At 50.5% G+C, this 13713-nt stretch overlaps 1 protein-coding gene across 4 annotated transcripts; it reads right to left on the bottom strand.

Moving 5' to 3' along the window:
• Positions 1-6217: 6217 nt before the first annotated feature.
• On the bottom strand, positions 6218-13577 carry golt1a (golgi transport 1A). 4 transcript variants are annotated; one of them, XM_053868363.1, is made up of 6 exons: positions 13383-13577; positions 12242-12333; positions 10885-11063; positions 7830-7893; positions 7618-7717; positions 6218-7558 (listed from the first exon to the last, which is right to left on the bottom strand). In XM_053868363.1, exons 1-6 carry the CDS (start codon positions 13405-13407, stop codon positions 7464-7466), a joined length of 555 nt encoding a protein of 184 aa, XP_053724338.1. In that variant the 5' UTR covers positions 13408-13577; the 3' UTR covers positions 6218-7463. The 4 variants fall into 4 exon arrangements, 3 of the variants coding, with proteins under 3 accessions (XP_053724338.1, XP_053724339.1, XP_053724340.1); XM_053868364.1 differs by having other exon boundaries at positions 7618-7714; XR_008414861.1 differs by having other exon boundaries at positions 7503-7558; positions 7618-7728; positions 13383-13576.
• Between the last annotated feature and the right edge of the window lie 136 nt (positions 13578-13713).

The raw sequence follows: 13713 nt of genomic DNA, 5'->3' as shown, positions 1-13713 counted from the left end.
GCTCACTCCCTCCAGCAGGTGGTGGTGTTGCTATCGCAACTATGATCGCAATTCCAACCAATCCCTGCCAGTTCTGCAAGGTGCTGCAAACTTTCCCGCCAGTTCCACCACTCACTTGAGCCTCCTTTGGCCCCGCCCCTCTCCGCAGCATGTGCGGCACCATATTCCCTCCCTCCTTGTTGAAGTCACGTGTGACACCAAACCCTCACTTTGTCCCACAAATCTTGGCACCAAGGGTCATGACTCGGACGTGAAGGATCCTGAATCCTAAACGTCCAAATCCCCATGATGGAACTGTAGAATAGAGGGAAGTGACTAGTGCAGCGTCAGCCCAACACTATAAACCAACATGGCGACCTGCAGCTCCATCTCTCTCCAGGCTGTTTCTGAGCCTCTACATCAACAGAGCAGCAGCTACTGTTGGAATGAGCCACTCACACACACCTGTACCTCTCAGACTCCGCCCCCATCCAGACCTCCGTCAGGCTCCGCCCTCATGAGGAGCTCCGGAACTAAACAACCAATGTCATAAACAGGATGGACTTATGTTAGCATCAGTTTTTATTCAGCATCTACATTTGTTTATTCATTTATCAGGCAAACTTATTATATATTTGGTGTAATGTAGAATAATGAGTTAACTCTAGCAGCAGGAGGCGCTCACACTGCCAAGTATGGTAGAGGAGGACAACTTACGGATCATCGGAGAGGAGGAGAGTTTTGGATCTGGTTCCTTGGAGGAATGTGTTGCTCCAAGCTGACGCTCGACCCAGCTTCAGCGTCAGAGACACCAGGGTCCACCACGACATGTTGAGAAATGGAGGCTTTGACAAGAGCGACGCGTCAGAGTCCGCTTCAGTGCAAGGTCAAGAGCCTTCAGGAAGATCTAGGTGGACGAAGCACCCATTGGAACAGATTGGTGCACAGCGCGTGGTGGAAGAACGGGGCGCCCAGAGTCGCACAGTTCGGCTCTGACCGACGTTGCTCTCCAAAGCTGGAGAGAGACCCAAGAGCAGCGGCAGGGATCCAGAGGTTCAGCTCTGCAGTGCATCAACTGTTGCTTCAGGAGAGAAAAGCCAAGGTGACAGTTCTGTCCCTGCCACACGACCGTTGAGAGGTGCAGGTTTGAACAGCTGCTGTCAGTCATGACTGTGACGTCCATCGATCCTGAAGTCGAGCCACGTTTGGGACAACCACTGTATTGTAAGTGACACTTCTATTAAAGTGGTTTCAGTTTCCGAGTCAGAGTCTTCTGCTCCTCCTCACGAGTCTCCTTGATGCTCCTCAAGTGTGATCATTGGGAAACAAGTCCTCACCTGGGGATGAAATACAGCTGATTTCTGCCTGAGACTCTGTGTGCGAGTGTCCGCCCACCTCGTCATCACCCCGTGCAGCACCCCCTGGTCTCGCCAGCTTGCACCGGCTGCAGCCACCCGCCCGCCTGCCCGCCTGCCCAGGTCTTCCCAAACCATCTCAGACTTTCGTGCGGGAGAAACAAGATGCATTTAAGCATCAAGAAACCTGTCTGAACACTGGATTTGGCTGATTCTCTCCTCAACAGAACTGAAAATCTCCTCCCCTGAGGCGGTTGCTATGGGACACCACTGACCCTGACTGCCTCAGAGGATCTCCTGCCGCTGGGATGGTATCTTTTCACAGCCATTTGCCTCTCGGTTTCTCACTGTTCTGGGGCATCCATGTCCATCAACAACAGATGCACAGTGTGGAAGGCTGAATGGTGTAATATCCTACTGATAAACAACAACAATAATAATAATAACAACAATTATTATTATTGTAATTATTATTATACATAGGTTTAACATAGAGCTGTTCTCGGGGACTCAAAGGCAGTTCACAGTCAGTTTTCCAAAGTTGTTCTGTTCCAGGGAGCAGGAGAATGACCCGTCGCCCAGGGTCGACTTGGAGACACTGCATGTCGGCCACCAGGACACGTCTTCAGATGATGCTCCAGTGTGGCCCTCAGGACCATCCGCCGTGGAAACAGCTCACCCAGCCAGCCACGCTCGGACTCCAGAACAGTTCAGGAATGTGGGAGCAGCGGAATGAAGTGTGAGCGTGGAGCCGCTCTCCCGATCCCCCGTGTCTAATGACCAACATCTGTGGGGCACGCTGGACAGACAAGGGGGTCTGCTGCGCTCCTCTGAGGGCAGGTACCACAGGAACGGTCGGCTGGGGCCCGGCCAGATGGGGCTCCACGCCAGAATCCCCTTTTTCAAGCCGAGTTCAAACTGGATACCAGCAAGTCAAACACAGCTGAAGCGTTTTCCGACACTGTGGAAAAGTACAAGCAGGTGTGTTTTAGAGCTTATCATCCGTCAGGAGTAGACGGGGGTACGGCCCCTCTCCCTCCTCCACTCCGTCCAGACGGAGCCTGGAGGAGGTCAGAACCAGAGTCCAGTCACAGAACACCTCTCACAGGTGGAGCAAGCCAAGAGCCTGCTGCTCAAGTCAACTCATGTCCTGGAAAGATAAAGAGGCCTCACTGTGAACTGGAGACAACTCCAACTTCATAAGCGTGGTACTTGGGACATGGTACCTGGTACTACATGGTACAGCAGTACTTCAATATCCCATCCCACGAGTGCTGCATGTCACGACCTTCGACCTTAAATCGTGTTTTTCTGGGGGAAATGAGACGAATGAACTGGTGCGACACTGACTGAAGCCTGCGAGTGCTGTGTCTGTGGACGACGGAGGTCAGCGATGACGTCCACCGTGACACGCAGAGACACTTGTAACCCTGGAGGCAGCGGACGCCAGTGCACCCAGCCAGCTCTGCTCATACCAGGTGAGAGCTTCCTTCTCCTCGCACTGCCGCTCGACGGAGCTCTGCAACAGTGGAGAACAGACCGGCTTTTGTTGTCTGCTGACTGGAGGTGCCGACGGGTATTTCTGTCTTTTTCCATCTTGGTCCTCCTCTGTTCTTTCACTGTCGCATGCCACAGCTGATTGTTCCACGTCATGTGTTGATTTTAATTCCGTTTTTAGGTAAAGCACCATGTGACCCTTCATGTCTGAATGATGCTTTCTGAATATAGATTTACTATTATTCTTATGATGTCTTTGTATTTTTGCATCAACTCTAGCTGAGCTCGATTCATTCCATGTACTGTGTTTTAAGCAGCAGTTATTTGATTTATTGGTTAATGGATTTGTTGATTTACCAGAGATGAGGATTCTGCGTTGAAATGTTTATGACTAGTTGTTTGACTTTTCTCGAACCCGTTACCTTGGGGTTATGAGACGATAATACATTAAAATGTGTCTCTTAAAAACACACGTGGTGAACGATTGCTCCGGGTGGTTTTAAAAACTATAAATAAATAAATCACGGAGGTGAATAGGACATGATCAATAATGGATGAGACCCCTCCACCGCCGCAGGAAGCGGACGGTGATGTCACTGAGCTCTGGGCCTGACGCACAGAAAAGGCCAGCTGAGCACTTTGAAGCAGATTTCTGATTCATGTCAAGAACATTTCAAATGTTAACCGAGTGCTGTGCTTGCATCACAGCAGTGGCTTGAAATGAGACGTTTCTCAGATCCACAACAGCTCAGTTCACTCTGTGAAGTGTGACAAACCTGCACCATCAGAGGTCGCAGGGGCAGCGGCCAAAACAAAGAGGCCCAGACCCCTTCAAACTGTCATGAGGTGGAGGGAGCTTCACAGTGGAGGGAGCTTCATAGTGGAGGGAGCTTCATAGTGGAGGGAGCTTCACAGTGGAGGGAGCTTCACAGTGGAGGGAGCTTCACAGTGGAGGGAGCTTCACAGTGGAGGGAGCTTCACAGTGGAGGGAGCTTCACAGTGGAGGGAGCTACACAGTGGAGGGAGCTACACAGTGGAGGGAGCTTCACAGTGGAGGGAGCTTCACAGTGGAGGGAGCTACACAGTGGAGGGAGCTTCACAGTGGAGGGAGCTTCATAGTGGAGGGAGCTTCACAGTGGAGGGAGCTTCACAGTGGAGGGAGCTTCACAGTGGAGGGAGCTTCACAGTGGAGGGAGCTTCATAGTGGAGGGAGCTTCACAGTGGAGGGAGCTTCATAGTGGAGGGAGCTTCATAGTGGAGGGAGCTTCATAGTGGAGGGAGCTTCATAGTGGAGGGAGCTTCACAGTGGAGCTTCACAGTGGAGGGAGCTTCATAGTGGAGGGAGCTTCATAGTGGAGGGAGCTTCACAGTGGAGCTTCACAGTGGAGGGAGCTTCATAGTGGAGGGAGCTTCACAGTGGAGGGAGCTTCACGGTGGAGGGAGCTTCATAGTTGACTAACGGGGGGAGGGACCACCTGACTAAGCTAGCATGTAGGCAGAAAAAGATTCTTCGGTTCATCTAAGAAGGTAAGAAACTTCAATGTGAAGATGCTCGGCTGTAAAGGAAAAATGTTATCAGAGGTCATCAGTCGTCTGCCAGTAGCCCCGTCTCCGTAAAGCTGTGTAGCTGAGAAGGTGATGTACCATGAGCAGAACGTCTCACCAGGAGGTGTGGGGTTCTCTCAGCACCTCAGTGCTTCTCTGAGGGAGAGTCCTGCTCAGCTCTTCCATCTACTGCTCCCACGGTGCCGACCCCTGGACCCCCTCCTCCCTGACCACGAGACACCTGCGCAGCAAAGAGCAGAAGAGCAGAAACACCTCTGACTGATGCGTCTCTCACAGGATCCTCACTCAGCCGTCACCATGCTGCAGCTGACCGTCGCCCTGGCGCTCCTGGCTTTGACCACTCAGCACGCGCTTCACCTCGACTCCAACAATGACAAAGGTGTGGTCAACATTTCAACATGGATTTCACTTTCATGGCTTCATGCCAATAAAAGGCATCGGCACGCTCTGTTGTTCAAAGGTTCAGATGTCCCTCTGAAGCCTCACACCAGAGGAAGGTGTGAATGTTTGGAGGCAGATCTCTGCCATCCAGAGTGAATCCATGTGAATGAGCTGCGACGTGTTTGACTAACGACCCACTCTGTTCCCTCTCTGACCCTGCAGTGATTCTCAAAGCCTTGAAGGATCTGAAGCATTCACCACCATCCTTCCTGGGTGGTTCACCAGGGCCACGCGGCGCTTCACCCAGCAGAGTCGGTCCTCGGGTGCTGTGGCTGCTGTCCAACATCGTGCTGCCAGAGGCGGCGCACAGACACCTGTCCCCGTACAACCACAACGCCTTCGGCCTGCGATATGGGAAATGAGCTGCGGGACGTTTGATACTGTCGAGAGCAACGTAGCCGTCACACGATCAGTAAAATGTGATGACGTTACACAGCGTCCTGTCAAATGTTCACAAGCAACTGAAATGAATATCGTCTTTTTCTGAGTCACATTAGAAATGCGGTCACATGACGCCCAGAACACTGACATGTTCCATCAGTCCGGCTTTTAAAATGCATGTAAACAGCTTAGTCTACTGGAGAGAAACTGGAGCTTCTCTGAGTGGGACTCCACCACCTGGATCATACGGCCAATAGATGAACTACGTTCAACTACTGGCTACACTAAGCATGTATCCAGTAGCTGGACTAAGCTAGCGTGTAGCCAGTATCGGGACTAAGCTAGTATGTAGCCAGTAGCCGGACTAAGCTAGCATGTAGCCAGTAGCTGGACTAAGCTAGCATGTAGCCAGTAGCCGGACTAAGCTAGCATGTAGCCAGTAGCTGGACTAAGCTAGCATGTAGCCAGTAGCCGGACTAAGCTAGCATGTAGCCAGTAGCTGGACTAAGCTAGCATGTATGTCTGCGGTGATCACATGACTAACCTGATATCAGCTGGGTTTTGGACCTCGGCTAGAAACTGCCGCTAAATATTCCAGGTGTGGCTCCGCTGCTAGGCTCAGGGGGCAGAGGTCCCCCATGTTTAGGGGGCGGGAGTATGTGGTAGTTCCCCCACTGTCGTCACGACAGGCAAGTAATTACCGGGCGGACCTCAGTGGTGGAAGCGCTCACGGTCTTGGCAGCAAGACTCCGGCCAGGATGGCGACAGAACACTTGGAGATGAACGGTGGTGCTGATGGGAACGGGGCTGCAGAGGTAAGAGAGCGGGCGTCCGTTGACTCAGTGGCGAGTTGGGCTAACGCTGACGTCCCGCCTGGACTCGGTGGAGCGACGAGAGCGCGCACGGAATCCAGACCGGTGGGAATTTGGCCGCTGCCTCCTTCATTCGCCCAGGAATCCACTCAAAACAGTCTGTGAAGGTCACCGCAATGTGTTTTCGGGAAGCCTCGGTCAAGCATTCGACCTGTTTCCTCAGGTAATTATTTACTGGAGAGCTGGTGTCCAGTTGCACTCGGACAATAGGAGGTCAGTCAATAGAGGCCAGGTGGATTTGTGGCCTCCAAACCTGCTTTGGTCCAATGAGTACTTTTACTTTCATTTGCTGGTGGTGTTTGGGGAGAGGTCATGACCTGCAGATGTGTCAGGTGGTTTGGATCCTTTGTTCTCACATGAACGTTAGAAGACGTGACTTGTTGGTTCAAGGAGACATTAGCTGCACGCTAGCAACCGCTGGAAACCCAAGCTAGTCCAGGCTCACGACGGTGAGCTAAAGCGCCACTCTGTACTTGAGTTACTCCACATCTGTCGACCTTGTGATGCATGGACAACAGACTCTCCAGAATATTGACTTTAATCCAGAAACCTGGTGAAGGCAGCGTGTTGAGGATGGAGGCTCCATGACGGTGACAGTGTTGAACCGTGGCTGGACTGATCCTGGAGCTCTGCAGTGAAACCAGTGCATCAGTCAGCACCATCACTGTCTCCACAGCTCAGTAGGACAGTGTGAAGCGGCTCCTCGCTGCCTGTCTAAGAAGAAGTGACAGGACTGGAGAGCTCACGGCGCCACCCCTGGTCACGGAGGGGAACTACAGAGAGAACATGATGGAGTCAGCGGCTTCATGGAGCTGTGTGGTGGAGTGTGTTCCCTGCTCCGGTGGCTGTTTAGGAAAAGAGTGTCGCATTTTGTTCAAGCAGAGGTGGGAAAAGAGTGGCCCCGGGGCCAAGTGTGGCCCTCATGAGATCAGAGCCAAAGAAAATGACCTCCTCCTCAGATTAAATAAATACAAGTACTGAAGAAAATACTGATAAAAGGACCTGCATTTTTATTGTTTTTTACCCAGGGTTTTGCTCCCGAGGTATTGGCGACTTTAAAGTATCTTCCATTATTTTTCCATTACTGAGAATGTATGTCATCATCATAAACGTCGTAAATAATATGCCGTCCTTTTTGGAACATAAACTGAACTTTCCCAGTGTTTATTGTATTTATGTCAGGAATTTTCATGTCAGATGATTTTTCTTCTTTCCTTCAGTGTTGTGGCTCGACGTCCCATAAGAATGTGAGCATGTGTTGAGTTCGGGTGTAAATCCACGAGGCATTTCTCCTCTCAGAAAACTTCTCCTCCCACAGTCCAATGGACTTGAAAGTTCTCAACCATGGCAGCAGTCAGTTGTCATTCATCCGTCAGGTCCACCCGCTGCGACCTCTAAAGCAAATAAACTTCTCCGCCTGTATATGTCCCACTCCAGGTCTGGTGAGGAATAAAGTCTCTCGCAGATCTGCTGGAGACCTGAATAAATATAAACTTTCTACCCACGCTCTGCAGTGTTGAACGCACCGGCAGTGAAAGACAAATAGCACTTGCTGGGGCCGGTCCTCGTCTGTCCGCTCCCCTCCACCCTGGAGCCTGGAGCCTTCACACCATGGAGCTGCTGCTGCTGGGGAGGAACTGACACAGATATCATTATTCCTTTGACATATGAGGCCGAGCAGGTCTTAAAGCCTGTGAAGCATTCATCTGCAGCAAAGCCAGGATCAAAAGCTTCTCACCGCGCTGAGGAAAGGGACATTGACAGCAGACAGCACAAATCCCAGGACGGTGGGGAAGAAAGACCTGCACACAAGAGCCATCCAAGGTCAAGTGGAGCTGTTCCCAAGCTGAGCGCTCACAACACAACAGTGACTGACCAGTGCTGGGACTAACGCGCTGTTAAGTAACGTGCTACAGGAAGTGGGTCATCTTCTGTAATAACCAGTGCCATAACACGTTCACCTTTGCCAAAGTTACCAAGGCACTTATCATTACTGCGATTTAAACACGCTTCTTACTTCACATTCACAACGCTTTACAAAGTTTTACGCATGAAAAGCTTCCGTGGTGGACGAGAAGCCCACATTAGTCACGTGGGTTAGGGTTGGGCTTTTGCTCGTAACTAGTTACTTTGAAGGTCATGAGTAACTTGAACGAGGTGACTGGTAACTGTAACTAAGTTACTGACTTAAAGTAACTTGCTTTCTTCCTCAGGATAGGACACAAAAGTCACTTTCCCAACGTCACTATACGACGGCATGGGAGGCCGGAGGGGCTGAAGAAGACGATGTTGTCTTAAATATGGAGCTCAAGCTACATAGTGTCTATTGAAACTGAATAAACACATGACAATGCTATTGGGTTCATGATGTGTGTCACTGAGGTTTCCTTGTTTAATACTGTTCAATAGTCGCTTGTTTCAGATGTTGTTTTAGGAGCGTTTCTTGTTGGAATGGCAAATAGACTTTGAACCATATGAAACACATCAAGGATCTTTAAATGGCATGTGTTTTAAAATGAAAGACACAACCAACCAATGTCATTTCATAATTGTAAAAGTAATTTCCGTAATTACACTGGCTCTGTTCGACGGCCCCTCAACAGCCACGGGACATAATGTGGCCCCGGAGGAACTGGAATTGCTCAGCAAACAGCCTGTTGTTAGAACAAATGGTTTCCACTCGGCACCACTGAAACATCAAGCCGGAGTGGGACATGTTCCACCTCAGTGGAGCCCAGACTTTGCAGCTTCGCAGCAGCGCCCCCTTCTGGAGATGAGACTATCTCATTGTTTTCACGTGTCGTACCTCCTCAGCTACTAGGTGTCTTACCTGGAGAGGACTCAAATAAAAAGACTGTGAACCATGAAAATGATCCAAGAGCAAAGACGCCAGCGCTGCCAAGCCCTGAACTGAGGTGGGGGCCGTCCTCCAGGACCTCACCAACCCACCAAATAAACCAGTACAAGCTCGGTAGTAAAACCAGCTCCATCTGCTGAGCGTAGCGCAGTCATGAAAAAGGGTTGATGGTAGCCCCGCCCCCCCGTCATAACACCCCCGTTCACCCCTCAAGTTTGAAAACCAGTGTGATACATGAAGCGGGTCACGTGACTTAGCGGCAGTATAGTGGTTAAAGCTCCTCCCTGTGTGTCACCAGGTTGCTGGTTCACGTCCAGTGTACGTCTCTAGTGCATGTGTTTTTCACATCCCTCCATTTGACCCTGATCGTCCTGGAAATATCAAGCGGCATAGATAGAAATGTGGGCGCCATTGACTTGACTCCTCTATGTTTGGACGTGGCCCCGCTCTGTCTGTGTGTGTGTGTGAGCCACGCTGCAGACTGGAGCGTCTTCTCTTCACGGACTTCACCACCATCAACAGTGAGTCACAGGTGAAACACATGACACACCTTTAGTTGAGGGAAGGACAGACGTGGAACTGAGTCATGTCTCAGGGGTGTTGATAGTGGATCTGATGACCCTCCAAGTCTGAGGACCATGATTCATCGCCATTGAACCTGCAGCCAGGTTTATTGTTTTCTGACATTTCGCTGGAATAGCTCTTACCTTTTCCTCTTATTTCCTGTATAAACATCATCTCAACAGCAACTTGACCAAAATCGCAGCCAGTTCAGTGGTTCATTTGGTGAAGAGCCGCATGAAACTGGGGGAAGAGCCGCGGGTCGGCCAGGTCCGGACTAGCAACTTGTTACAACGCAGTTACTACTCAATGAAAAAGTCTTATTCATCTACATTTTTTTCATGTAGTTGTATGCAGTATTAAAAAATATGGATCTGAGATATGTGTGGTTTTTTTGGCTGTCCATGTCAGCCAAGGTTCCTGACCCCTGGTCAGCTGAGGAGCTCCGATGAGACTATTCCACAACATGACCCATTTTATGTAAAGAGCACAGGAGGATGGTTCCCTCTGCTGCAGAAGGAGGAAGCACATTTGAGCCAAAGTCCGGGTCATTCACGACCTGCAGCCATGGCTGGGGCAAACTTCAGTCAGCAGTGCAGTTGGCAGCTGGAACATGAACTTATTCCACTGACGTGACCCTGAAGTAATCCGCCCTTCAAGAGCTTCCTCAGTGCAGGAGTGCAGACGACGGCTTTCATGTGCCGGCTCTCATCTCAAGGGCCGGTCCAAGGCTTTGGCTCCTTGTTAATCCCAAACACCAGATTAGTCCCGGAGGTGCCGTGAAGAAGTTCAGGCAGGTGGACCAGGCCTCTGGAGGAGCAGAGCTTCTGAGGCCTCTTTCATTCCTCAGACGTCGGTGAAGTGATTCTTACAGGACCAGGCGCAGGGATCGCACGTCACGGAGCAGCACCATGGGGAGCCGTGCCGAGGTTCTCCTCACTGAATCACACTGGACGTCAGTTGCTCTGGTAACCCCTTACGTGGCTCCTTAGTGACGGTGCTGTACGTCACCGTGACTTAAACGCATTTGAGGCTTCAAATAGAAACATGAATGGAGCACCACCCCGTGGCTGACCCTCACCCCGACCTCTGTCTATTTTTCAGTTTGACATTTGGAACAGTCTCACGGTGAAGTGCATTCATGTTAAATAAAAAAGAATCCACAAGAGACTGACGGTGGGCGCCACCTGCTGACCTGCTGACCCATGGAATGGTTGCGAGCATCAGCACCAAGTCAGGTCCCGTACCACAGGCTCCGTTACAGGTCATATTCCAAGGGGGCCAATGGCGACCGAGGCGGCGTGTTCTCGCAATAACTTGCATGAAAGTACTGAACTTTTGGTGTCTGCTGTCGACCTCCAGGTGTGAAACTCACCTGAACAGAAGCACGAAGCCGTAGCTCTCCACCAACATGCCAATGACGGGCCACCTGCACAGCACCAGAGCCACCCCGCCCAGGAAGAAGGCCGAGCCTCGTAACTTGTGTCTTTGGAAGAAGAAGTGCGAGGTTCGGCGGACGCCTATGATCAACATCAGACCGGCCAAGAACAGGACCTGCAGGGGGGGAGCATGAGGAGCGGGTCACAGGTCAAACACTCAACCCCAGCCTCCAGCCTCAGTCTACACCAGATCTGGGAAAAGTGCGGCCCGGGGTCCATATTCCGCCCCATGCCTGTTCTTTCGTGGCCCCTCAGATGTCAGACTATTTTTTTGTTCTTTCTCTTTTAGTCACCACCGCCGCCACTTCAGCTGGAAATACAGCATGTTCTTGTTTCACGACTAAAATGTTCTGATTCTCCGTTTTTTTTTAATACATTTTCTTACAAATACATTGAAGTAATACTGTAAATATATTTTGAAATAAATTCCCTTCTTATCTTTTTATCTTAGCTTGTTAATATCCTTACTTACATTTCATCTTCTTAGGTTCATTGTGTCCTTGTCACTGAAGTACATAGTTTGGATATTTTCTGTTATGTTTTGTAGTCATCGCTGTCTTCATTGCCACGATGGCCCCTAACAACCCTTACACTTTCTAATGTGGCCCTTTAGGAAATGTCATTTTCCACCTCTGCTCTACACAGTCTCACGGGGCAGTCTCAAACCAACATGTGACCTGCAGGAGTGACAACGTGCTGGTGACCTCACATGGACCGGTGCCATCTACTTGCTCCCTTCAGTTTTGACCTTTTTTCCAAACTGGTCAGAAATCTGTCAGGAAGAACAGGCACGGGAGTTTTCTCCACTCACCTCGGTCCATGTGCCACTCACGTCACCTGCCTTCTCTACACCAGTGTTCTTCACCCTGTCTCTGGCCACGGCACCGTGGTTCACAGCACCACAGGAGCCTGGGCCACTGGTGCTTCAAGTCCTATAGAAACTCCCTGTTCACTGGTGAAACACTGCAGCTACTGACACTGGCTTGTTCTGTTGCCAGGCTGTTTGCAGAAACACATGGCAGAAAATGTCTTTGTTTCCCATGTGTCCAGAAAGAGGCACTTCTCACTGTCATGATTTCATTTTCACCACACGGAGCTGTCAGAGCAACTGAATTCTTTTCCCTCTGGACAGTGAGCGTGAGGTGAACACGAGCATCTGCCCCGGACGTCAACATGTTAGGTTTCTGCCCCTGGGTTCCAAACTGGCTTCTCACCAGACTATGCTGCTTGGACACCATGAACTTAAACGAGGATTTTCTGGCAGCTGAGAGAAAGAGAAGGCGGGTAACTCACGTTTCCGAAAGCCAGCAGCACGGAGTCAAAGTAGAGCAGCACGCCGAAGAGCAGGAAGAAGAGGCCGAAGCCCACCAGACCAACACCCACCTCTGGAAGTGACGGGAAGAGCGAGGGTCAGTTCACAACGTCAGAAACAGAAAAACAGATCGGCTTCAGGGACCGTACATTCTCCACTGGAGACAGATCAGAGTCGAGTTTGAGCCGTGCCTGCCATAAAAACTAGATGGAAACAAGGTTTTAGTTTGTCTGAACTTCACGCCTGACCGCTTCACGCGGTACATGTGCCGTTCTCTACTTCTGTTTTCTTCCATTAAATATCATCAGACTCTTCACCTTTTCAAGGGATCAGGAAGTCAAACTCACATGACCTCAGCAACTCCAGCACCCATCTAAAGTTAGAGAGAGTTAGAGAGAGATGGAGCTGGAGGTCAGCCATGTTGGTTTATAGTGTATAGCTGACACTGCACTAGTCACTTCCGCTTCTGACTTCCCTCTATTCTACAGTTCCATCATGGGGATTTGGACGTTTAGGGTTCAGGATCCTTCACGTCCGAGTCGCCACCCTTGGTGCCAAGACTTGTGGGACAATGTGAGCTGGAGGGAGTGCCTTACAGACTTGTATCCATGTGGGCCTCTTGGGCCGAACAGGGCCGAAGTACAATCCATGCTCAAGTGATGTTATCTACACACACCTACACAAATGAATGACACACACACACACACACACATATATATAACTGACTTCACACAGACGAGCAGCTTCCAACTGCCCTGGATCAAACATGTGGATCAAACAACACAACGTGTTGTTGTGACATGTCCATGTCAAGTCCATCCATGAGCCCCTTCATTCAGTTTTGGTTAGATTTGCGCACCATAAACAGACCAGTCCACGAGCCTCTGATGTCACCAGCAGCCAGAACCTGCTACTGAACAGCAGCGAACAAAACAAGCACTGAAGTCAGTGGGTCAGAGACTAGTTCCTATTGCGCTTTCTCTGTTTGGAATTCAGGATCCCTTGGCAGATAAGAGGGTGGACACCCCTGTCGCTCAGCGTTAGCTAATCCTGCTGCGCACATCAGAGGCTGCATGTTCGTGGCTGACTCTTGAGGAGAAAATCCCTGTGGGAAACACTTACTCTGGAGCTCTGTTATGGCCACCATGGTCTTGTCCTCCCGGCTCTCCTGACTCCTCGCAGACCGGCAGCTCTTTCTGTTTCTCCGAGTTTGACCTTTGTTCGCTGATGCTGTCACTGTGCGAGCTGAACATTAACTTGATCGATTCACCGCTGACCAGGCTGCTGTGTGAACGCCGCCCAGTCTGGGGTCAAGAGGTCAACTTCTCGAGGAATCTCATCAGGACTGTAGCGTTTTATCTCCAACCAGTTGTGCTGTTGAGGAGCAGAGACCTCACCAACCTACGGTGGCTGAGAGCTGCAAAACTAAACACACTTTCACAAGACACACAAC

The sequence above is a fragment of the Synchiropus splendidus genome, chromosome 6, assembly GCF_027744825.2.
Source record: "Synchiropus splendidus isolate RoL2022-P1 chromosome 6, RoL_Sspl_1.0, whole genome shotgun sequence".
NCBI classification, from domain to species: Eukaryota; Metazoa; Chordata; class Actinopteri; order Syngnathiformes; family Callionymidae; genus Synchiropus; species Synchiropus splendidus.
The sequence above is the reverse complement of the archived record's forward strand: the minus strand, read 5'-3'. Positions and strand labels throughout refer to the sequence as shown.

Coding starts and splice junctions, on each gene's coding strand:
- golt1a (XM_053868363.1), bottom strand. CDS start 13,407: ATGGTGGCCATAACAGAGCTCCAGA. Junction 11,064..12,241: donor TGCTGCTGGCTTTCGGAAAC/GTGAGTTACCCG, acceptor CCCCCCCTGCAG/GTCCTGTTCTTGGCCGGTCT. Junction 7,718..7,829: donor ATGTCCCTTTCCTCAGCGCG/GTGAGAAGCTTT, acceptor GTTCCTCCCCAG/CAGCAGCAGCTCCATGGTGT.